The 21,514-nt window shown below is 33.3% G+C and overlaps 12 protein-coding genes across 12 annotated transcripts, besides 5 other annotated features; 5 read left to right on the top strand and 7 right to left on the bottom strand.

The window, feature by feature from the left end:
- Window positions 1-37: 37 nt before the first annotated feature.
- Window positions 38-1,023, bottom strand: TA04935 (uncharacterized protein; the record flags this gene model as incomplete). The annotated part of the gene is made up of 5 exons (XM_950109.1): window positions 38-240; window positions 270-318; window positions 351-536; window positions 576-879; window positions 929-1,023. 5 exons carry the CDS (start codon window positions 1,021-1,023, stop codon window positions 38-40), a joined length of 837 nt encoding a protein of 278 aa, XP_955202.1.
- Window positions 919-1,023: a sequence feature (Signal anchor predicted for TA04935 by SignalP 2.0 HMM (Signal peptide probability 0.001, signal anchor probability 0.997) with cleavage site probability 0.001 between residues 35 and 36).
- Window positions 937-1,005: a sequence feature (1 probable transmembrane helix predicted for TA04935 by TMHMM2.0 at aa 7-29).
- A 116-nt stretch (window positions 1,024-1,139) lies between the features above and the next one.
- On the top strand, window positions 1,140-1,924 carry TA04930 (uncharacterized protein; the record flags this gene model as incomplete). Its single annotated transcript, XM_950108.1, has 2 exons — window positions 1,140-1,205; window positions 1,241-1,924. The coding sequence occupies 2 exons, from the start codon at window positions 1,140-1,142 to the stop codon at window positions 1,922-1,924; spliced, it is 750 nt and encodes a 249-aa protein (XP_955201.1).
- A 97-nt stretch (window positions 1,925-2,021) lies between these two features.
- Window positions 2,022-2,636, bottom strand: TA04925 (uncharacterized protein; the record flags this gene model as incomplete). The annotated part of the gene is made up of 1 exon (XM_950107.1): window positions 2,022-2,636. The coding sequence occupies one exon, from the start codon at window positions 2,634-2,636 to the stop codon at window positions 2,022-2,024; it is 615 nt and encodes a 204-aa protein (XP_955200.1).
- Window positions 2,241-2,300: a sequence feature (2 probable transmembrane helices predicted for TA04925 by TMHMM2.0 at aa 7-26 and 113-132).
- Window positions 2,559-2,618: a sequence feature (2 probable transmembrane helices predicted for TA04925 by TMHMM2.0 at aa 7-26 and 113-132).
- Window positions 2,568-2,636: a sequence feature (Signal peptide predicted for TA04925 by SignalP 2.0 HMM (Signal peptide probability 0.842, signal anchor probability 0.099) with cleavage site probability 0.597 between residues 23 and 24).
- A 104-nt stretch (window positions 2,637-2,740) lies between these two features.
- TA04920 (uncharacterized protein) lies at window positions 2,741-3,075 on the top strand (the record flags this gene model as incomplete). The annotated part of the gene is made up of 2 exons (XM_950106.1): window positions 2,741-2,948; window positions 2,978-3,075. The coding sequence occupies 2 exons, from the start codon at window positions 2,741-2,743 to the stop codon at window positions 3,073-3,075; spliced, it is 306 nt and encodes a 101-aa protein (XP_955199.1).
- Window positions 3,076-3,378: 303 nt separating this feature from the next.
- TA04910 (GTP-binding protein, putative) lies at window positions 3,379-5,216 on the bottom strand (the record flags this gene model as incomplete). The annotated part of the gene is given in 9 exon segments (XM_950105.1): window positions 3,379-3,591; window positions 3,620-3,742; window positions 3,773-3,937; window positions 3,994-4,098; window positions 4,110-4,445; window positions 4,487-4,618; window positions 4,748-4,841; window positions 4,876-4,920; window positions 4,939-5,216. The coding sequence occupies 9 exon segments, from the start codon at window positions 5,214-5,216 to the stop codon at window positions 3,379-3,381; spliced, it is 1,491 nt and encodes a 496-aa protein (XP_955198.1).
- A 243-nt stretch (window positions 5,217-5,459) lies between these two features.
- On the bottom strand, window positions 5,460-6,783 carry TA04905 (uncharacterized protein; the record flags this gene model as incomplete). The annotated part of the gene is made up of 6 exons (XM_950104.1): window positions 5,460-5,699; window positions 5,742-5,788; window positions 5,820-6,304; window positions 6,334-6,496; window positions 6,526-6,641; window positions 6,689-6,783. The coding sequence occupies 6 exons, from the start codon at window positions 6,781-6,783 to the stop codon at window positions 5,460-5,462; spliced, it is 1,146 nt and encodes a 381-aa protein (XP_955197.1).
- A 193-nt stretch (window positions 6,784-6,976) lies between these two features.
- Window positions 6,977-8,190, top strand: TA04900 (geranylgeranyltransferase beta subunit, putative; the record flags this gene model as incomplete). Its single annotated transcript, XM_950103.1, has 5 exons — window positions 6,977-7,267; window positions 7,347-7,510; window positions 7,543-7,787; window positions 7,821-7,926; window positions 7,959-8,190. 5 exons carry the CDS (start codon window positions 6,977-6,979, stop codon window positions 8,188-8,190), a joined length of 1,038 nt encoding a protein of 345 aa, XP_955196.1.
- Window positions 8,191-8,622: 432 nt separating this feature from the next.
- TA04895 (uncharacterized protein) lies at window positions 8,623-10,104 on the bottom strand (the record flags this gene model as incomplete). The annotated part of the gene is made up of 1 exon (XM_950102.1): window positions 8,623-10,104. One exon carries the CDS (start codon window positions 10,102-10,104, stop codon window positions 8,623-8,625), a length of 1,482 nt encoding a protein of 493 aa, XP_955195.1.
- A 645-nt stretch (window positions 10,105-10,749) lies between these two features.
- On the bottom strand, window positions 10,750-13,530 carry TA04890 (uncharacterized protein; the record flags this gene model as incomplete). Its single annotated transcript, XM_950101.1, has 1 exon — window positions 10,750-13,530. One exon carries the CDS (start codon window positions 13,528-13,530, stop codon window positions 10,750-10,752), a length of 2,781 nt encoding a protein of 926 aa, XP_955194.1.
- Window positions 13,531-13,714: 184 nt separating this feature from the next.
- TA04885 (nucleolar protein, putative) lies at window positions 13,715-14,815 on the top strand (the record flags this gene model as incomplete). Its single annotated transcript, XM_950100.1, has 1 exon — window positions 13,715-14,815. One exon carries the CDS (start codon window positions 13,715-13,717, stop codon window positions 14,813-14,815), a length of 1,101 nt encoding a protein of 366 aa, XP_955193.1.
- Window positions 14,816-14,839: 24 nt separating this feature from the next.
- On the bottom strand, window positions 14,840-15,505 carry TA04880 (uncharacterized protein; the record flags this gene model as incomplete). The annotated part of the gene is made up of 3 exons (XM_950099.1): window positions 14,840-15,164; window positions 15,246-15,315; window positions 15,373-15,505. 3 exons carry the CDS (start codon window positions 15,503-15,505, stop codon window positions 14,840-14,842), a joined length of 528 nt encoding a protein of 175 aa, XP_955192.1.
- A 704-nt stretch (window positions 15,506-16,209) lies between these two features.
- TA04875 (ubiquitin carboxyl-terminal hydrolase, putative) lies at window positions 16,210-21,296 on the top strand (the record flags this gene model as incomplete). Its single annotated transcript, XM_950098.1, has 3 exons — window positions 16,210-17,722; window positions 17,870-19,144; window positions 19,258-21,296. 3 exons carry the CDS (start codon window positions 16,210-16,212, stop codon window positions 21,294-21,296), a joined length of 4,827 nt encoding a protein of 1,608 aa, XP_955191.1.
- Between the last annotated feature and the right edge of the window lie 218 nt (window positions 21,297-21,514).

Below are 21,514 nucleotides of genomic sequence, written 5' to 3'. Positions count from 1 at the left end.
TTACAGTTAATATTGTACAATGGCTAGTCATCGTCCTCTAAATCGACAATATTTCTTGGGTCCTGCAGAAATTTAAAAGTTTAACACTCACAGGCTTTGACTCTAGGGAAATCGTTGAATTGAAGAAGGAAAGCAAATCTCTCTGCTTGTGTAATTTACCCTTCGACTTCAAGTAGCTTATTACTGACTCGGCCTCATCATCGGTGATGTAAACATAGCGGCCCTGGTCATCCAGTAGGCCTGAAAAAAATTTAGACTTAAAATTTTACCAAAAATCTTATTCTGATCCTCAAGTTCCTGAATTCGTTTAATAACCTCCTAAAAAAGATTTTTCCATAAAATTAACCTACGCTAGCCTTCAAAGAGAAGCGTGCTGAAAGCTCCTCTACGTTGGATAATTTTTTTGATACAATGTAGTCGATAAAGTCGTCAACTGTGTACTGGTTTGTTTCTGAAATTGTCCCTTCGCTCTCTACAACAAAGGTGGAAACCAGTTCCTGATAAGCCTTTTCTTCTTCTTCCCGTTTTTTCCTCTCCTAATACATTATTATTCACAATAACATTGGTGATAATACCTGCTCCTCCATCAATGCTTCCCTTTCAAGCCTTTTTGCCTCTATTTGTTCCTGCTTCTTTGCAAGTAGCTTTCTCCTCTCCTCGCGTTCTTCATCCTCTAGGGCTTTCAGTCGCCTTCTCTCCTCTTTTATTTCTTGTCGCTTCCTCTGTTTAGCTGTTAGAACCTTTTTCGGTTTATCTTCGTCCTCCCCGTCCTCGTTGGTTACACCTTCATTTGTTTCGTCCAGCGTTACTATATTAGGTCGAGATGATGACACTGATCCTCCTTCTTCAGGCTCATTGAATTTAGGACTTGCTCTAAACCTACACATTATAAATAAAATGAACAATGGATTAAAAATAGTAGAGTTACTTGAAGAAGTATAGTAAAAGGAATACGATGGTGAATAGGGTCAGAACGACTGCTGTAGCGATTGGAGATATGGAAGGAGTAATATCTTCAGTCATTTATTAAAGAAAACTAAATAATTTACACAACATTATTGAAAATAATTAGTTTATAAACCACTCATGGGGGTTGTGTATGTTGGCTGTGGAATCTCCGATAAACATTATTCTTGTGAATGGATTCAGTAGATTTTAATACACATGTAAAGTTTAAAAACTTCCCTCCACTTTACACTGAACAAGTTAGACAAATACTAACCTTAAATAATTTTTACAGATCAACAACTTGACTCTCTCCAAACAGCTTGAAATTTGGCACAAGATAATAAACGACGAAGTTATCACAAACTACAGCCTTCATAAAATAGGAACTGAGACCATCAACTTCCCTCCCTTTAAAAATGAAGAGATTGTGAGGAACGTCAACGTTTCATTTCTGGCTTTGATTCTGGAATATCTTGCTGAAAAGCAGTATGCCTTTTATTTGCACCCTATTCAGCTATTTTGCAAGAAGCACAATGTTACTATTTGGGGAGCTTTGTTTTTGAAGAAGAATCACAAAGGAACCACCCTGTTTCAAATCCATGATGAATACACAAAGTCACTTAATCCCAAAGATAACAAAGCTGAGACTGACGAAATAGATTCTCTCAAGAAAAAACGAAATCTTCTGGTGAAATCAACCTTCCGTTTCGGAGTGTTTCCGTACCCTTTATCGGAAATGACAAATTCAGTTCTTGAATGTATAAAATCTCAATGCACAAATAGAGACATTGAGACCATTTACCACATCTTTTACAGCAAGAAGGAGTGTAACAAGGATTTCAACAAGTTTCCGGAGGAAAACCTTGCTTTCATCCTCTCAAAATTATCTGTCAATAATCAAATTACCCTTTCATTCAACGACTCAGTCCCTCTCGATTCACTAAATAATAAAAATGTTGGAGTTCAACTCTTGTAACATAGTTGTAGTAGTTTTTTTAAACAAACTTTTAAAGTTAATTTTTCAATGAAACACATTAAATATACTATGTAAAATGTATAAATAGGATACGATATTAAGGTTCCTGGCCTAGGAGCGAAAATAAGTACCGCTCAAGGGCGGACAAAAAGAACCAGGGGATCTCAGATAAAACGTTAACTCCCAAAATCTTGGGGAAAGAGTCACAGAACTTAAGATAAAAGTTAGTTGTGTCGTAAATGAAGTTAAAAGGAGGTAAATACGGGTTAATATGAACCAGCGTGTCCAAAAAGGATCTTGCGATAACTAAGGTCCTGAATATCCTTATAAAATATATGGATAACATGATCAGGGTTGCAGAATTCGCTATAAGAGCGTCCTTAAAGGACATATATCTTGCGATAACGTTCTTTGCTCCATGATCCGGTAAGTTAAATTGAGAAGGATCTGGGTACCTATCATCCAGTGAGTTTGAGAAACCATGTTTGTTATCCTCGTGAAGGTTTAGCTGTAGAGTTTTGTTTTTACACCTCGATATAAGTTCTTTTGCGATAACTTTACTTTTGAATCTATGAGTTTGCGGCTCGAAATATTTTTTCCCAAATGTGTTGATGAAGGAGTATGAATTATTAGGTAACAAATAAGATTCCACAAATAAAATATTTAAAAATATTAGAAATAACCCTAAATATGCTTTAATGTGTATTATCATTCCCGAATGCTTAAAATCTTTTAGTAAATCAACATCCCCCCATCAATACCTCAGAGCAAACAAAACATAATCAATATCATACTCCCTGAATTAACTTTTATCTGATGAGTTCCACTATTTTAAACTCAGTTAATTCCCTTGATTACTCATTGGAAGTTGAAAGTGACGAGAATTTCGGGAAATTTACTGACCAGCTAGTTTATGAAGTTGTGAAACTCAGCGAATGCGACTACGACCCGGAAACTGAAACTTTTTATTATCTTTGTCCCTGTGGTGATATTTTTGAAATAACTGTGGAAGACCTTTTGAAGGGTAAATTTGATTTTATTAAAATGATTTAGGCAATCTCATTTCAGAATGTCCAAGCTGTTCTCTTAGGATAAGAATTGATTTGAAACCTGGTGATTTAGACCAGTATGTAAACGTAAAGACCCCTTAAAACTCCCGTAGGAGTTCTGTACCATACCGATTTCTATTTAATTTTATACCAGTCATTCATGTTATCCATTACTATATTACATACTATTAGAGTATTAAAAGGTTGTTTTTCTTGTTAGATTTGGTAATAACAGGTTCTTGGAGGTCCTCCACAACGTCCTTTCTCCTCCTGGATCTTGGATAGAGACTAAAACTGAGTGAAAAGAGATTCTCTTACAGAATTGGCGTTCCAGTTAAACCAAAAGCGTTTCTCATGTAATCTTCCAAGTATTCTTTGTAGTCGTCAGTCATCAAATCAGAATCGTTACAGAAAAGTGTAAATCCGGGCGGTTTGGTATGGACCTAAATTTATTATAGTTATAAATTGACTATTGTTACTGAGTTTTTGTGTTATAAAAAGTACCTGAGTGGCATAATAGATGTTTAGTCTTCTTCCATGAGTAACAGGCAGTTTCCTGTTAAACATGGCGTCTTTCAAAACGTTGTTGACTAGATTTGTAGGCAGATTTGAACAGTACTGAAAAGGATTAATAATCACTAAATACCTGTTTATATGTTCTTTGAATGGCTTCGAAAATATTCTGGACCTTTTGGCCTGATTTCGCCGAGGTAATTAAAACATCTGCATAGTCCAACCAATACAGCTTCTCTCGAACATAACCAATAACCTAAAAACATTAAATCAGTCAAAGTGTTACATTGTCAAAAATTGTTGGAGTTTTGTCTACCAAGTCCCACTTGTTGCACACAATTATCGCGGCCTTATTTTCTTCTTTTATCTCTTCAGCCATCCTTATGTCATTTTTTGAAATTCCCCAAGACGAGTCTATCACCAAAATGCAAACATCACTTGCTCTTATCGACTAAAAATTTTATGTACTAAAAAATTTATAGACTAGAGTTTATGGAAATAAGTTACCTTCAGGGAACTTTTTTGAGACAGGTAACTCCTCCGGTCCTTGGTCAATAATTTCATACCGGCGGTATCGATAAAGGTCATTTTTTCACCACCTAACGCTTTAAGCTATTATTTACCTTACCATGAGTGACAAACACTTTTGTGGAGTCCTGGGTAGTTCCTTCCTCAGGTGAAACTATACACCTATTCTCCCCAATCAGCTTATTGATCATTGATGATTTACCACTGTTTGGTCTACAAAGTTTATAGTATCTCAAATTAAGTTGATTTGTACCTTCCGATAAAGGAAACAACAATTTGTGAGTCATCGACGATCTCTCCCGTTTCAAAGTCCTCAACGCACCTAAAAAATTCCAACAAAAACAACAGTACTTGTCTAGCAATTCTGCTAATCCTGTTCCGTGTAAGGCACTCACTGGGTAAGGCTGCCCAAGTCCTAATTTCCAAAATTCCTAACCAATTATATTATCTCCCAAGAGTGTTAATCGGATACCTGTGCTAGTATATCACCTCTTCTATAAGATTCGGCTTTGTTTACGCAAAGTAATATTTCCAAATCTCTTTTTTTCTTGTTATGCTTAAAGAGATAGTCTCTAATCTCATAATCCATTGATGTAAGGCCTTCCTAAAATCATTGATTATGAACCAAAATACCAAAGCATCTACTACAAAGATAATTTTAGATGATTCCTTTATAGCCGTATCAATTTGCGATTTAATCTGAGGTATGATTTAGTAATAAAAAATACATTACCTCGTCAGAATAAAGCTGGTCATCATCATATCCTCCTGTATCTATTATTCGAAAGTATTTTCCGTTCCAGTCTGCAATTGAGTACTGTCGATCCCTTAAAATGAAATTTAGGTTATTGTACAACACACCTTGTGGTTCCGGGCGCGTCATTTACTACACTTCCATAATGAAACTAAAGAAAAGATCAACACTTTTGTTTATTTAGGTAAATTACAAGTTTCGTAATGCGATTGAATATGGAAGATTTCCCTACGTTAGGTCTTCCAACAATTGACACAATTCTGTTTTTAATCCTTGGGGTTTCATGCTCTAATTGAGCTGTTTTTATATCACTACTAAATTCATTCTCCTTTTCTAACCAAATTAGCTGTTTTCTATAATGTTTATCTCCATATTTTGGGGAAATTAGTCTGAATTCTTCTGAAAAGTTTGAAATCACAAAATTAATTAAAATAAGGAAAAGGTTCATTTACACATTTTATGAATCACTTCATTAAAACATTTTTCATATTGTACAGTTAAAAATATCAATACATATATATAAACTCCTAATTATTTACACCACACATGTTAATAATATATTAATCAACATTGATGTGTATGAAATTAGTTCCATTTCCGATAAATTTCAAAGATTTAAAATAGATTCCAGCGTTTTGAGGCTAGTTTATTGATCTTTTAAAGAATGACCTGGTGATGAATTAATCAATGATTAAACTAACATGATTGAAACTTGGTTTAATTTTTTGGGGTCTAAACTTTTGTTTGTATCATTAAATTTCCCATTTAAGTCACTTTTTACCCCATCTTCCAATGCATTTGACCTTGAATTATGGTCAGACGATAATTGATTCTCAGCATCTTGCTTAGTATCCTTGATAACTTCAACATAATCATCCGATTCTTCCACCACAAAGTACCCATTTTCCATATAACTGTTCTTCTTGTGGACCTAAATTTTAATTATTTTGGTTTAAAATACCTTTTCTATAACCTTGGTTTGGGGTGATTTAGTTTTCTTTACCAGATCAGGTTTCGGTTCTATATATATTATAATTTACTGTGAAAATACCATAAATAGTTATTTTTTCTTCAATTTTTACATCAGTTTCATTCTTTTTCTTGTTCAGTTTATGTCTTTTATGTCCAAATTGAGTCTTATCCTTTTTATTAGTTTCAGTTTCTTTTCTTTTCTTTTCACTAGTGTCTGGACTAGAAGAGACTTCCACTTCAATAGGTTCATCAAAGGAGTCAGCTTTAAATAATGATGGCTGTTCCATTGGTTCTTCATTTACTTCATTGTGTTCTTCAGATTCCACGCCCATCTTATATTCCTCCAACTCAGACTTTATATATTTAGTTTTAATTATTTCAACAGGTTCTTTCTTTTCTTGTAATTTAACAGGTTCTTTCTTTTCTTGTAATTTAACAGGTTCTTTCTTTTCTTGGACTTTGACATTTGATTTAGAGGGAACACTAATTGTGATATTAAAATTTAAACCAAACCTGGTCTCGAAATTCCTCACCTTAATGTTACTTATTCTTAAATTTACAAACCTAAACTACATTAATGTTTTATTAAATACCCTGGAATATACAAATCATTAGTCTCTTTACACTTTAACATTTCCTCCTTAGATAGTTTAAAACAACTTAAAAACATGGTCCGGTACACATCTTCTAAGTTTTGTTTAGAACTCAGGATGGCATATACTGAAGATTGGAGGTCTGGGTACTTAGAAGAGAGCTCTGAACATTATAAACTAAGAATCATTTACCTTGTAAATCTTCCTGAGGCAAAATAGACAAATTAACATTACTTTCATCGATATTATATTGTACACTATATAAGATAGAATAATCTTTATTCTTTGAGACATATTGTTTAAGTAGCCTAAGATTTAAATTAGCATAAATATGTATTATTATGGTTCAAATTACTCTCTAGATTCTTCAAGTGATAAATTAAGCTTAGAAGAAACAAATAAAACGTTAGCCTGAAAAGAAGTTGAAATGTGTATATAAAACATACGCATCCGCAATCCGATAAAAGTTTTTCCAGAGAAGATAAATGTTCTTCCATAAGAAAAATAAATTAAAATAAGTAAATATTAAATGATGAATATACGAGAAAAAAACATGAAACAACTATTGATAATGGAATTCTTTAATTCATTTATGTGTGGATTTTTTGATTAATTTTTTTGTAAATATTATTTTATTAATTTTATGGGAGAAAAAGGAGAACTTCATCTAGAAAAGATTTATGATTTCCTTTTAAACAGTCTGGATGACAGAGTTTCAATAGAAGGATTCGCCTTTGAGCCAATTAAACTAGGCGGGTTATATTGGAGCCTTACAGCCATTTCGTTATTAAAAGGGCCTCCAAATTCTATAATTCATCCTAGAACCAGCGAAACTTTGGAATCCATGTCCATCCACTTTCTATCGCAGTCAAAAAATGAAGACGGAGCTTTTGGATTCGGACCTAAACATCCTTCTAACCTTATCGCAACACATGTATGAAAATTTATCACACATTTCAATCATATATTTTATTTTCTCAATTTTACATTTAGTTATAATTTTTTACGTTTAGTACGCTATTTTGGTATTGGCTCTAATTAACAGACTAGATTTTATAAACGTGAACGATGTAGTAAAATTTATTTCAAGTCTTCAGGTAAGATCTCTTGGTGTGATATTTATTAAGAATAGGGATGGGAGTTTTTCCTCTGACAAATACGGAGAATCTGACTGTAGGTGTGTTTCACTCTGATTTAAATCATTTTCAGAAATTCATACAGCGCCTTAGTATGTCTTTCTATACTGGGAGGTCTTAATAATATCGATTTAAAGAGAGCAGTTGACTTTATTTTATCCTGTAAAAACTTCGATGGAGGGTTTGGATGGCAACCATTGAACGAATCACACGCAGCAGCGTGCTTCTGCTGTGTCGGAGCTCTAGCAGAACTTGATTTACTTTCCCTTATTGACTCCGACAAACTTGGGTTCTGGCTCTCCGAAAGACAAAACAAAGGTTAATACCACACATTTTAATTATGCTGATTAGATGGTGGGTTAAATGGAAGACCTGAGAAGGATTCAGATATATGTTATTCCTGGTGGATTTTATCAGTTTTATGTAACATAGGTATTTTCACAAGTTTTATCCTTGAGTAGGTCGTTTTGAGTGGATAAATCATGATAGTTTGGTGAAATTCATAATAGATTCACAAAATCAAGTTGATGGCGGAATAGCCTATTTTCCCGGTTATATGGGTGACGTTTGTCACACCTTTTTTGCTCTTTGCGGTATTTCTCTAATTGATTCCAAAGGGCACAACTTGACACAAATTCATCCAATTTATGCCACAACATTGGAAACAGCGGAAAGATTAAAAAGATTTAAATCTGAACAAACACAACATAATCGAGTGTAATATCGTCACGACGTTGAATGATCAATTCTTAACTCAAAAATACTTAGAGAAGGAATTAATGTAATAATTAATCTGTATACTTATGAATGTATTTGTCTATCAGATTACTGTCATGTTAACAGTTTAAGTTTGATAATTATTGTAATGGAAAATTAAATTATTTCATAACAAGTAGCCGAATGAAGTAAGGAGCTTGTGGGTAATTGGATGTGATGAGAGTTTGGATTATGTCTTAATTTATCCGATCTAAAGGACAAACTTCTTACACACATAACCAATGATTCAACCCCGTTGACTTATTCATCAAAAAGTTGACTAGCTGTTTATTGTTATATTCTTAGATTTTACTCTTCCATATTTAAATATTCTTTAAAAATCAAAATACACAGTTCTTTAAATACATTTTAATCATATTGTAAATCAAACGTAACTTTACCTTCTCTTTGACTTATCTTTATTCCATGGTTTTCCGATTCTTTTGGGCAGAATTTTCATAACCCATTCGTTATTAATTCTTCTCAATAGAAACCTCCTGTGACAAATATAAAGCCTCATCGACTTATCGTCTATATAAGTTAGTCCTTTTAAATACATATTATCCAACTTTTCCCAAAGCGTCTCGTCATTATATCTAATCAACACGCAGTCTGTGTTTCCAACAATTTTAAATCTAATTGTCATAATTAAGTTGTAATCTACAATCAACTCTTTACTATTAAGTTCAACTAATTCATTTTGTGGATTTAGTTTGTAGAATTTTATTTGTGGGATCTCCTTGCTTTTACAAATCCACACCTTTTTAGAAATCATGCATGAATCTACTAATTTTTCAGAGTAAAAAGCAAATCTATATTCCTTTTTGTAAAAACAGAAGTAGTTGGGATGTGCTGAACCTGGTTTATGTTCCCATACATTCCTTCCATCGCAAACGACCTTACAAAGAGGAGTTTTTGCAACAAATCTGTAACAATATTCATTGTCTGTTAACACTTCGTATTGGTGTGTATTCAGTTCAATGTATTCATTTCTTTGATTCCGTCCATATAGAATAATTGACAAGTATATTCCACACAAACCTCTATCTCTAAATGAGTCATGAGATGGTATTTTAGTTTCATATTCAACTACTTCTTTATCCGGTTGAGTCTCACGTTCAATATCTAATGTTTCCAAATCTCTTACTACCATATCAAAATTATCTTCATCAATTTCACCTCCTTCGGCTCCTTCAGTATCTCCTTCTTGACCTCCTCCTTCAGCTTGTGATTGTATAGGTTGATAATGTTGAATTGGGACTGTTGGTTGAGTACTAGGAACTGGTCCACCAACTAAAAAATAACCAGAAATTGGTTGGTATTCCCAAGGCAAAGTGCCGGGAATAGTCGGAATTGGAACCCGAGGAGGATAACCAATTCCAAATCTTGGTCGAGGAACTGGAACTACTCCATAACCAGGAGGAGGTAATCGTTGAGGTGGAGGCACTATAGGGATTTGTTGAGGAGGTCCAGGATAAACCTGTTGTGGTGGAATTCCTTGAACTACAACTTGAGGATAAGGAATTTGATGAACTGGACGAATCGGTGGAATTGGACGAATTGGTCGAATTGGTCGAATTGGTCGAATTGGACGAATTTGTGGATACCTAGGTTGATAACCAGTTGGATAACCGGGTGGATAATTAGGTGGATAATTAGGTGGATAACCTGTTGGTTGAATGGGTTGATTTGGTTCATAACCAGGTGGATAAACAGGAACACCTGGTATGAATCCTGGTTGACTTGTTACATCTACGACATCAAAGTTATCTTCAGTATCATCTTCTTCGGTACCATGTGTATTACTTGGTCTATCAGAGCAGTATACACATTGGATTATGAATATTAATATACATTTGTATATTACACATCCATTCATTATATGAATGGTAAACTCTGCCAGATTAATAGAATTTTATCATTATTAACCTTTATTATATTTAATTTTGTGAAAAAATATTCCAAGTACATTCAACAACTGTTGATATCCTTTATTCACTATTATCCCTTGAAAACATCAGTTTCCTAGAAATAATTTGATTTTAGAGCTTCTTTTAATTAAAATTTAAAGACAAGAATATTTGAGGACTGGGGTTGTTTATTATTAAAATGATCTTATACCAAAGCACTAGTTGTATGGATCTATAAATTATTTTCAAAGATCTTGTAAATGTTATCTTCACACTATCAGAATATATCAAAATACTTAATTTCTTTAAATTTTTATTATATTTATCTTAATTTTAACTTCTTTTATTTACTCCTTTAAAATTAGATTTACCCTATTAGCTATCAAATACTTCTTGGTAATAAACATATTAGTTGAAAATTCTCTAGAACACACATAATACAACAAATAATAAAACTATACAAACTCTTTGTATCTTTTTCTCAGTTTAATATTTAAAATTATATTTAATATTCAAATTTATAGTTATTTAAATTGATAGTTAATATTTTAAATCAAGTTATTGTTATAGTTGATTTATCTAATTATATAATTTTAAGAATGAAAATTATACTGTTATGTTACATTTAAGACCTTTTCCCACACCGACTGCATTATAAACAGGTCCAAATTCTTCTTGAAAATGATGAGAATTTGGCGCTTCAGGTCCTCATAGAACTTCGTCAAGATTTCCTTATCAATCAAGTACTCGGATTTGTACTCAAACAACGCTTGAACTATATGGAGTGTAAACAGCTTCAGACACATATCTCTTGAGGCATTAAACTTGAATTTGTATACACTTGATAGAATTGAGAAATCTGAATTATTAAGGAACGTATTAATTACCTTATCCAAATCTTTATTCAGGTTAGCTGTTTCTGGAGTACGGGAAATTGTCAAAAGGTTGACATCCTGCAATACTTCCGAAAGTAGTATTGTGAAATCCTTAATTGACTCATCAATCACATCATTTCCAAGCAACAAATTATCCAGAACAAATCTCAAAATCTTTAGCGCCTGATATATGTAATCGAACATAATATGAGAAATTACATTATTAGTCATCTCAGTTATTGATATATTAAACCTTTCAAAGTGGCTTTTACTAAAATCATCAAGCTTAGGGTTAGAGGTGTTAGATTTACTTTCTTGTTCATCTGAGGATTCATTTGTGTAATTTTTAAGTGGGAAGAACACTTTATTCTCATTGGCATATTTATGTGAAAGTAATAAAACATTCAAAATCGGTAAATGTTCATCAATGAACAAATCATCAAAAATTGTATTAAAAAATATATTATTGCTGTTTTTTATAAAATGTTCACGAAACTTGCACTTGAAATGGTTAAACTCACTATTTGGATTTATGCTCAGGACTAAACTTTCGGTTGTGTACATCCTATATGACTCGTTAAAGTTCCTTTCCAATACTGTTAGTAAACTTTGGAACAGTTCCTCAAACTTGAGTAGGAATAAGAGTAAATTTTTCATGTAAAGTTTATTCTTGGGATCGAATTTGAAATTCTTAAAATGTAATTTTATGTTCCTGTCCATGAATTCAATTACTGAAAATTGATAATTGTTCTCCAAATTTAAATCTAAATTTTGTCCGGATTCATTTAAATAATCTCGAGTCAAATTTGTCTTATCGGATGACCTAATAATCAGGTTCGATGTGGAGTATAAATTATCTTCCTCAGGCTTAAATTTTAAGTTAACCAAGTTATCAAACACTAACTCACAAATATATTTGATTCCGCAATGGTACACTACGATGAGTGAGTTGAAAACTTGTTCAAATTTATTTCTCAAAAATATGCCCAAGTCCTTTACAAAGTGCGCGAGTTCTCTGAGCTCTTCCACCAACTTCTCAAAAGTTGATACGACATAGTTAAAATCTGAATTGTATGATCCGTTTAGGAACGAAACCAGCTTTGAAATGACAGACTCGTACAGCTTAAAAAATAAGTACTGGACGTACAACACAGTGACTACCATCAGCCAGGTAGTACATTGTTCCAGGAACAGAACTTGGTATTTATCCTCAATTTTAAGCTGTGTCAGTCTTTCAAAAAGTACAGTTAATCCTGAAACAACGTCTCTAGTTTTAAGGTTGAACTTATAGCTTGTGATAGAATATGTCAGTGGGAAGAACGAGCTGTGTGTATAGTGCATAAGAAACTGAACCAACAGATCATCTGAACAACACGAACAACTATTTGAACTTAATATGAATGATGAAAATAGTTTACTTTGAGAATCGTATTCGTATTTAACTTCAAAATTGTCAAAACAGTAAAAACACATGTTTTCTCTTTCACCTGTCAAATCTAGCGAGTTGAAAAGAGCCTTGAAATTCTCATTTGAAACTGAGTCATAGACTAGGAAAAGGGAGTCATATACTTCTTTACACAATGAACTGTATGACAGATCACTATTTCCGTAGTTTATGAAGAGATTTCTTATTTTACTTTCCAGATACGAGGACATTTTCAAAAAGTAAAATTCCGATAACTGGATAGGGTTAAATGAGAGTTTTTGGAGAAATTTACACGTATCAACCAGTGCGTCTGAATACAAAGGTTCCTGATTGCCTAACAGCAAACTTACATTCCTGGAGATTAAGTTTGTGAGAATTGGGTAATAACTTGAAAACAGAAAGTTATAGTTCTGGTCAAATTGTTTAAAAACTTGATACACTGTTGAGCAAAAGTATAGTACATCTTTGGTTGAATATTTTACAAAGTTTGAGGTTTCTTCTGAGGATGAGTAGAATAGTCCTTTCGAGGTGTTGAACGACACTAGTGTGTTACACAGATTCGAAAGGAACATGAACACGTTTCCAGCCTTCGATAACTGAGAAATGTTCAAGAAACTATCCCTTATACCATATCTAGAAGTAATATCCTTTGAGGCTGCTTTAACTTGGGAGGTATTTAGTATTTTAAGGTTATTTTCCACTTGGTCCAGCTCGTTATTTATGTCATGGACAGTATCAAGCGCTGAGAAAAGGCACTCATAGTTGTCGTAAATTAGGAGCTGTTTACCTGCTGTTAGCTGTCTAATCTCCCTCTCCAATTTTCTGAGCAGGCCTATAGTATCAGAGATGGAATTGTTCCTCAGGATTTGGTCCAGGTGATAATCAACATCAAATGAATGCGATAAAAACTCTTTATTTAGAATGGAAACTGATCTTTTAAGTTTATGTACACTTTTGGTACCTTCCAATGGAGAGGACTCGGGCAAATCCTCCAAAATGTCATAATATGACGACAAAAGCTCGGAAACTGACTTATCTGAGTTTTCCAAGGATAGGGAAGAATTATTATGTGAACATGAGGTTGCTGAATCCATTAAATTACATTTAAATTACTTTAATTTAAAATTTTCATTTAATTGAAATAACTATTAAAATATATGTAATGTGTTATCAGGATTATCTTAGTTTTTTTGGCTAAATGAACAGTATATATTATTTTTATTATTTTTTTGTTATCAAATTTAATTAACCTATTATATTTTATATTAATTATCAATTATGGATTCCTTAATTGATATCCAAAACCACTATGAGAACAAGGTTTTACCATATAATCCAGATTTGCTCTCTCATAAACTGGATTCTTGGCTAGAGGACTTGGGAGTTGACGTAGAAAAGTATAAAAATGAGATTACTGATATTTTATCTAGCAGGAAATATCGATACTATCGAAAAGTTGGTGACTGTAACTTCCCCGACGACAGGGTGGTCCTCTGGTTGAGGGACGTCGAGGTTTACAACACAACTGGTAATATTCCTCCCAGTTGTTATGGTTTAGATGCCTCTAGTGCTGCGGTGGTAGATTCCCTGAGACTCAAGAGGCTCAGCAGTGCCAAAGAGGCCTGGGTTCTGGACATGTGTTGTGCTCCTGGAGGAAAGCTCTTTGCCACAATCGACGCCGCAGATAAGATTAGAAGTGACACCAAGTGGAATATTATCGGACTAGACTCTTCAATTCGTAGGATTGAGCTTTGTAAATCAATGCTCAAGAAGGAGTTATTTGACAGGGACAGAATCGACGTCAACTTCAAGTTTATCAATTCTCAGGAGTTTTCAGAGTTCAACGGCGAGTCGATGTTTGAGAAGTTTGATCGAATAATTCTGGACGTCGAATGTACTCTCGAGGGTTCTTTGAGGTCAGTTATAAGGACTCTGAGGTTTTGGGGCATTAAGTGGCTTGAGAATAACTGGAACCGCGAGTACGCTTCAAAGATAATAGCTAACCAGAGAGAATTATTAACTCAGGCTATAAAATTAGTTAAGCCAGGTGGCTTCATAGTGTACAGTACATGTTCTCTTGACAAGGAGCAAAATGAACATCTCCTCTGCGACGTCATTAAACAATTTCAAAACATCAAGTTCCATCCACTTCCTATCCACAGCTGTTCCTGCTGTTCTTACAACTCTGAAGAACGGCAGGAAACTTGGCCTGCTGAATCCTGTGAACATATCCTCAAACTCAAATGCTCAGATGAATACTTTTACTCTGTTAATATGAATCATTGTAATAATAAAAACTCACCTTCTGCTGTTAGATTCGTTCCTCTAAATGGGAAAACTGATGGACTTTTCATCGCATTATTGTTTAAAACTATTTAATTTAATTTATTTAATACAATTAATTTAATCAATTTCACAATAACTTTGTAACATATTTTTCCTTTCTTCTGATGCGTTTAGCCAAGAATCATAATATTTAATTGATTCCATAATATTTTTCATATGTTTATTTCTCAGAAGTGCTATATCATCTCCAATTGGAATATCTGTATGTTTGGAATAATATGCTTCTCTTCTAGCATCACTCATCTGGAATCCTTTACTCTGTTTTATCATTCTCTTAAAATGATGCCTTGGGTAACGTCTAGTTTGTCTCTCATTCAATATCTTATCAGCATTATGTAATTTCATCACTTTATTCAATTTCTTCAATACATCATACTCATTTCTACATCAAAATATAAATTTATACTCACACAATTTAAATTTATACTCATACAATACAAATTTATATTAGATTTAAAGTTACCTAATATTTTTATCTTTTGCGATTTCGATTTTAATAGTAGTTTTATGGTTAATACTAAAATGTGGAAGTCCTACACATTAATGTTTTTTAAATAGAATCTATAGAGATTCTATATATTATCAAATACCTTTAACATCGATATTATCTAAAATATCATTTTTACTAGATTTTTTGGAAAATAATCCCATTTGTGATTGGTTATGGAAGAATGTTGATGTTGTGATGAAAGAGTAGATAAAAGGAAGATTCATCTTACACATCTGAAGATATTATCATTTTTAAACATTTTAACTTAATATTAGATGAAAATTTCCATTTTAGGCTCTGATATATTATAATTTCATTCATCAAGGCAGATGGGGTTCAGATTTTCCCTTAATATATTCTATTTTTGTTCATCACTTAATTTTACTTATATATAAGATATAAATACAAACTATAATATGTAGTTAGTTCCTTCTCTTTATTCAACTGTTTTTGTTTTTCCAATACTCATTTATTATACCATAACACTGAAATAATAAATTAATAATCACTTTAAAGTCTTAGTCATTTTAATTCTAAACATTTTAATCCAACCATTCAAGTCATAACTATTTTAATATAAACCTAATTTCAACATTATTTTAAACCAAAACAAAAATTTAATATAATTATCATAATCTTAATAAATAAATCAAATTTCAACCATAATTTAAGATTCTAATCTTAAACTAATATTCTAATCTTAAACTAAAATTCTGGTCAAATTTTAATATTCTGATCATAAATTAAAATTCTGATCTTATTACAAGACTTAAACTCTAAATACAAATCACAATATTAGAATATTTTATTAATAGAATATTCAAGTATTAATAAAATATTTTATTGTAAGATTTGGAATTTTGATGTATTTGTGATTAATATGATTACAAGCACGTCAGCTATATTTAGGATCACCGAATTAGAAAATTAGTTGAAGATGTCCCAATCATCGGATTCGTCTGAGTCTATGATTCCCCCTCCGATGCTGAATGAGACAGAGTTGGTGGTGAGTAACTTCAGAGACAAAGTGATAGGACGCTTGTCGCTGTCACTTCAGAGAGGAGACTCCGTCGAGAAGATAAAGGAGGTTTTTAGCCCCGCAATATACTCGGAATGGAAGGAGCTCCCGAACTTTGTGTTCAGAATCATGCTGTTCCCAGTGTGTCCACACACTGAGGATGCATCAAGTCTGAGCCAACTGAAGATAAGCGCATACATTGAGGCGAAGAAGAGGCCAGATTGGCCTGAGAACTGGATTTGCTACGGGACCCGCTTCACGATAATTGTAATTAACGTATCGGAACCACACGCCTCAATTTTTAAGCGAGATAGCTTCAACTTCTCGAGAACTGAAACTGACCGAGGCTGGCAAGGCATTATTTCCCATTCACAGATCCTCGAGAATGGATTCCTGAACAGGAACGGAGACCTGATTCTGAGGGCTGGAGTTTATCCCACAGGCCCTGAAATCGACCGTTCAGCACGTGATCCCAACTATAATTGCAGGTTAGCAACAGGTTTCGTAGGCCTTCAGAACCATGGAGCCACCTGCTACATGAACGCACTGTTACAGAGTTTATATAGTATCACGAAGTTTAGGAAATCAGTCTACAGCCTCAACTTTGATCTCAACAATTTAATCGGACAAAAATCTTTTAAAATTATCCAAAAATATACAAATAATTTACAAAACAAAGATGAGGAGAAAATGGAGTTGGATAATCCATATCCCGAGAGTAATTTACCAACAAGTAGACCATCAGATGATCCATATAGTATTGGATTGGATATGGATTGGGATGAGGTATTGGATGAGTTGGAGGAAAAGGATTATTGTAATTTATTATTAGAGGAGGAGGTTGAGAAGAGGAAGGCTCCATCATTGAGTTTGGCTTTACAGAATTTGTTTTACCTGTTAAACTACTCTGAGACCCCCCCTGCTTGTAAGGAGTTGATGAAATCATTTGGTTGGGACAGCTCAGACATGTTCACTCAGCAGGACAGTCACGAGCTTCTAAAACTTCTGCTAGACAAGATGGAAGAGCAGATGAAGGGTACCCCAGTGGAGGGTAGTGTCAAGAACATCTTCGAGGGTGAAATGGAGACATACATTGAGTGTATTGACATTGAATACAAGTCATGTCGTAGAGAAACCTTTGAGGATATCCAACTTGACGTCCAAGGCTGTGACAACATCTACGAGTCACTTGACAAGCTCACAGCTCCGGAACTCCTCGCAGGTGAGAACATGTACGAAGCTAAAGGACATGGAAAACAAAGAGCCAACAAAGGTATCCGCTTCCTCAAGTTCCCTCCAGTCGTTATATTTCTTCTCAAGAGATTTACGTTTGATTTGAGTAAAATGGACACCGTAAAATTGAATAACCGTTTCGAGTTTTATAAAGAAATTTCATTATCACAATATATACAAAATGATACTAACAAAATTGGTACCCAAATTATTATAACTAGTATAAATATTAGTATTAGTACCCTTAGTACCCTTAGTTAGCCTTATATACCAAACTCCTTAACTACTTAACTACCCTTATTACCGTTATTATTATTATTAGTAGTATTATTAATAATATTTGTAGTAGATGGAGATTATGTATTACAAGCAGTATCAGTACATCATGGATCAATAAATAGTGGACATTATTATGCTTTTGCAAAGAATGAAGATAGTTGGTTTCGATTTGATGATGAGATTGTGACCCGAGTATCAGAATACGCAGCTATAAATGATAATTTTGGAGGTGAAGATCAGGAGTGTTATAATTATTTGACAACAAACCCAAATAACCCGAGCATATACAGTAATCATATGAACCGTTACAGAAGAAGTAAAGTATACAACGCCTACATCTTAATTTATGTTCTTAAGAGTAAGAAGGATGAGATTCTAGGAGAGGTAGACATGTTAAAAGAGAACTACCAAATGCTCAAGCGTTATAGAATACAAAGATTATTACATAGTTTGCGTTCGAAAACAAGAGAACGATTAAATAGCTTTGTTAAGGTTAAAGTTTTCACACCAGAAGAGTTTGAAGGAAACACACTCCTGAACCAACACTTCAATACATGGCCTAACAAGCTTGTATTAAAACACGATAAATCCAACTCAATATCAGAACTGATCTCCCAAATCACCGACGATTTGGACATCGAAGAAGATTCTTATGTAAATTATTATGTCCTAGGGTTAAATAAGCAGTTTAACAAATTCCTGAGTATAAGTGACTTGAAAAATAAGCACAAAATCCCTGTCGAGACCATTTCTGACCTGGTACAGCTATTACGGAGAGAATATTACCAGCAGTTTGACCCGACACTATATTTGCTCAAGACTACTTCAGCTCCTACAGTTGATTCTCAAGATACAATTCCAAAGAATACTAATGGTCTTTTCGTTCCATCAATTAACATTAGTTCTACCAGTTTGATGCAACGTTCAGCATCTCTTTTAGGATCTGCAGGTCTTCTAAAGTCAGTAGCAGCTGAGAAAACCTTTCTAATTATCAAATACTATGACATTTTTACCAAGGACCATGAAAATAATCTCAAATGTCTTAAAATGGTATATATAAATCCACAGAGAAATGTATCACAGCTTGTTCCACTAGTGGTAGAACAGCTTATTAACTTCATGTCAAATAACTTGGTAACACCATATAGATTAAAGGATCTTAATAAGTTATTGGAGAATATTAGGTCTGGCAGGGTATCTGAAGATAATTTAGTAAATACATCATTTGAGAGTATTCCAGCTGAAACAATACCCAAATCTGATACTGACACAAATGGTTTCAATTCTGATACAAATACCATAACAGATGTAGAATTAAATCTTAATACTAATGATACAATAGGTAATTTCATTACACACACAAATCAAATATACTAATTAATTATATATTCTAAATATGTACTCTAATTATCTACTTTAAATATTATAAATTTGGGGTAAAAAATTATATATTAGATGGTGATGAAGATAGAAGAATAAATATGTTAATGAGAAATGAATCATTACATTTATGTTGGTTTATTGAGATTGATAATAATTTTTCGAATTTGGCATTAGGTAAGAAATTGGAAGATCAATTAACAAATGGAGATGTGCTGGTATGTAATTTTAGACCAACAGATGAAATGCGTCAAGAAATTGAACAAGTAGAAAAAAAGACAAATCAGAAAGAGGATTTTGAAACAACAAAACCATCATTTAAATCAGAAAATACAAACCATTTTATAATATCAAGTTCAGAAATATATTTAAAGAGTATGGGTTTAGAACCAGATGAATCATTAAAACAGTATCGAAATCTACAACAAAAATGGTCATTAGAACAAGAAAATAAATTAAAACTACACCAACTATACAATTTTAGTATCTATGATTATCCAAGCTTTATACAATGGAAACTTAACAATATTCAAGTTACATTTAAATTATATGATCCATTACAATTACTTTCCACTTGGAAAAATTGTTCAAATTCCATTATACACACTGATAGTACGAATGGAGTTGTTACTAATGGTAATACTGGTACTGGTACTGTTACTACCACTGGTACTAAGGATAGTACAGTTGTACCGGGTACTGTAGGTACTACTAGTACTAAGGATACTCCCACTGCTACTGTTACTACGGATAATGTGGATGATGTAGAGAATATAAAGAGTATTGAATTGGTAGTAGATTTAAGAATGCCATGTAAACATATATTAAGATATGTAAGTTGGTTATTAGGTGTGGATCCATGTCACGTCTTAATATTCAATGGAAATCCACAGAATTTCGAGACTATAGGTTCACACTTGTATTCATTAGATGATTTCTCTAATAGGGATAACTCACTTGGATATACTCAGAAACCTTTAATACATTTATTTACTATTCAAGGGAACTTGGTTATGCCAAATAATCTAAACCTATACCATAACCCTGCAAGTGCAAGACTATCTCAAAGATTATCACAATCATTAGATCCAAATCTCACAGGAGATAATACAAATTCTAATCTAGATACTGGTAATAATACAGGTGATCCCACTAGTCATAGTACTGAAGATAATGCGAATACCCACACTAATGTCGATACTGCAGATCCTGTAGATACTATAGATCCTAATGTTGATTTAGTTGATCAAAATGATTTGGAAGATATTAGAAATGATTATGATGAGTTGGAGGATCTTAGAAGTGAATATGATGATGAAGGTATGGGTAGGAGAACAGGGAGATACAATTTGAGGCTTTTGAATTCCTTTAGACGTCAAACTCATGAAGAGAATGTGATTCATATGGGAGTCCTGTTTGAACCCTATTACAACTGGAACTACAAATTCAATGATGAGATGATAAATATTGTGGGACAAATATTCAATGAGAAGGCACAGATCATTTCAGCTCTAATGTGTAAAGTTCCAACCAATTTCACAGTTGGTCAGCTATGCAACTTTGTCTCAAACAACTATGAGTCTTTAAATTCTAGTAATAAAAGAGTAAAACAGACTAGAACTGATTCTACTGATCCGGCCCTATTACTGGTGGATGTTATCACTAGTTTATATACTATTGTGGATTTGGACACTAAAGTTTTGGAATTACCACAATATTCTAATACTAGTATTCGTAACCTTTTTTCTGCTCCTTTAAGGTTCGTACCAAACTGGACTCCTGAACAACATGAGCTCATTCATCAGAAGAAACTCTGTCCTCTAACAGTGTTCCATCAGACTTCTGATCACGAGTACTTTGGACATCCATTCCAAGTTCTCGTACCTCCTACTTGGAACTTTCTACAAATTAAAACTCACATCAAGAATACTCTGGACGTGCCCAAGAAGCTCTGGGATCGCTGGACTTTCTATCAAGTCACCGACTCCCATGCGAGGACTTGGAAATCTAATGATGACCTTCTCGACTGGGACAACTCCAACATTAAACTGCTTGCGGAGCACCCTAAACCCTATGAAAAATCCAAAAATTTTGGAATCATGAAAATCACTTAAATGTAACATATATTCTTATACATATAAATTATCCTAATAGTATATACAGGTGGTTAGTAGTGTATATTAGGGGTAATATGGGTATTAGTAGGTATATATTAGTAGTATAAGTATATTAGTTATTACTCCACACTTCTGTATATACATACAACTATATTAGTGGTATTAGATACTCATTAACTACTTATCACTATTATTAATATATATTAGTATATAAT

This window comes from Theileria annulata, chromosome 3 (genome assembly GCF_000003225.4).
Source record: "Theileria annulata chromosome 3, complete sequence, *** SEQUENCING IN PROGRESS ***".
In the NCBI taxonomy this organism is placed as follows: domain Eukaryota; phylum Apicomplexa; class Aconoidasida; order Piroplasmida; family Theileriidae; genus Theileria; species Theileria annulata.
Note: the sequence above shows the minus strand (reverse complement) of the source record. Positions and strands in the feature narration are given on the sequence as shown.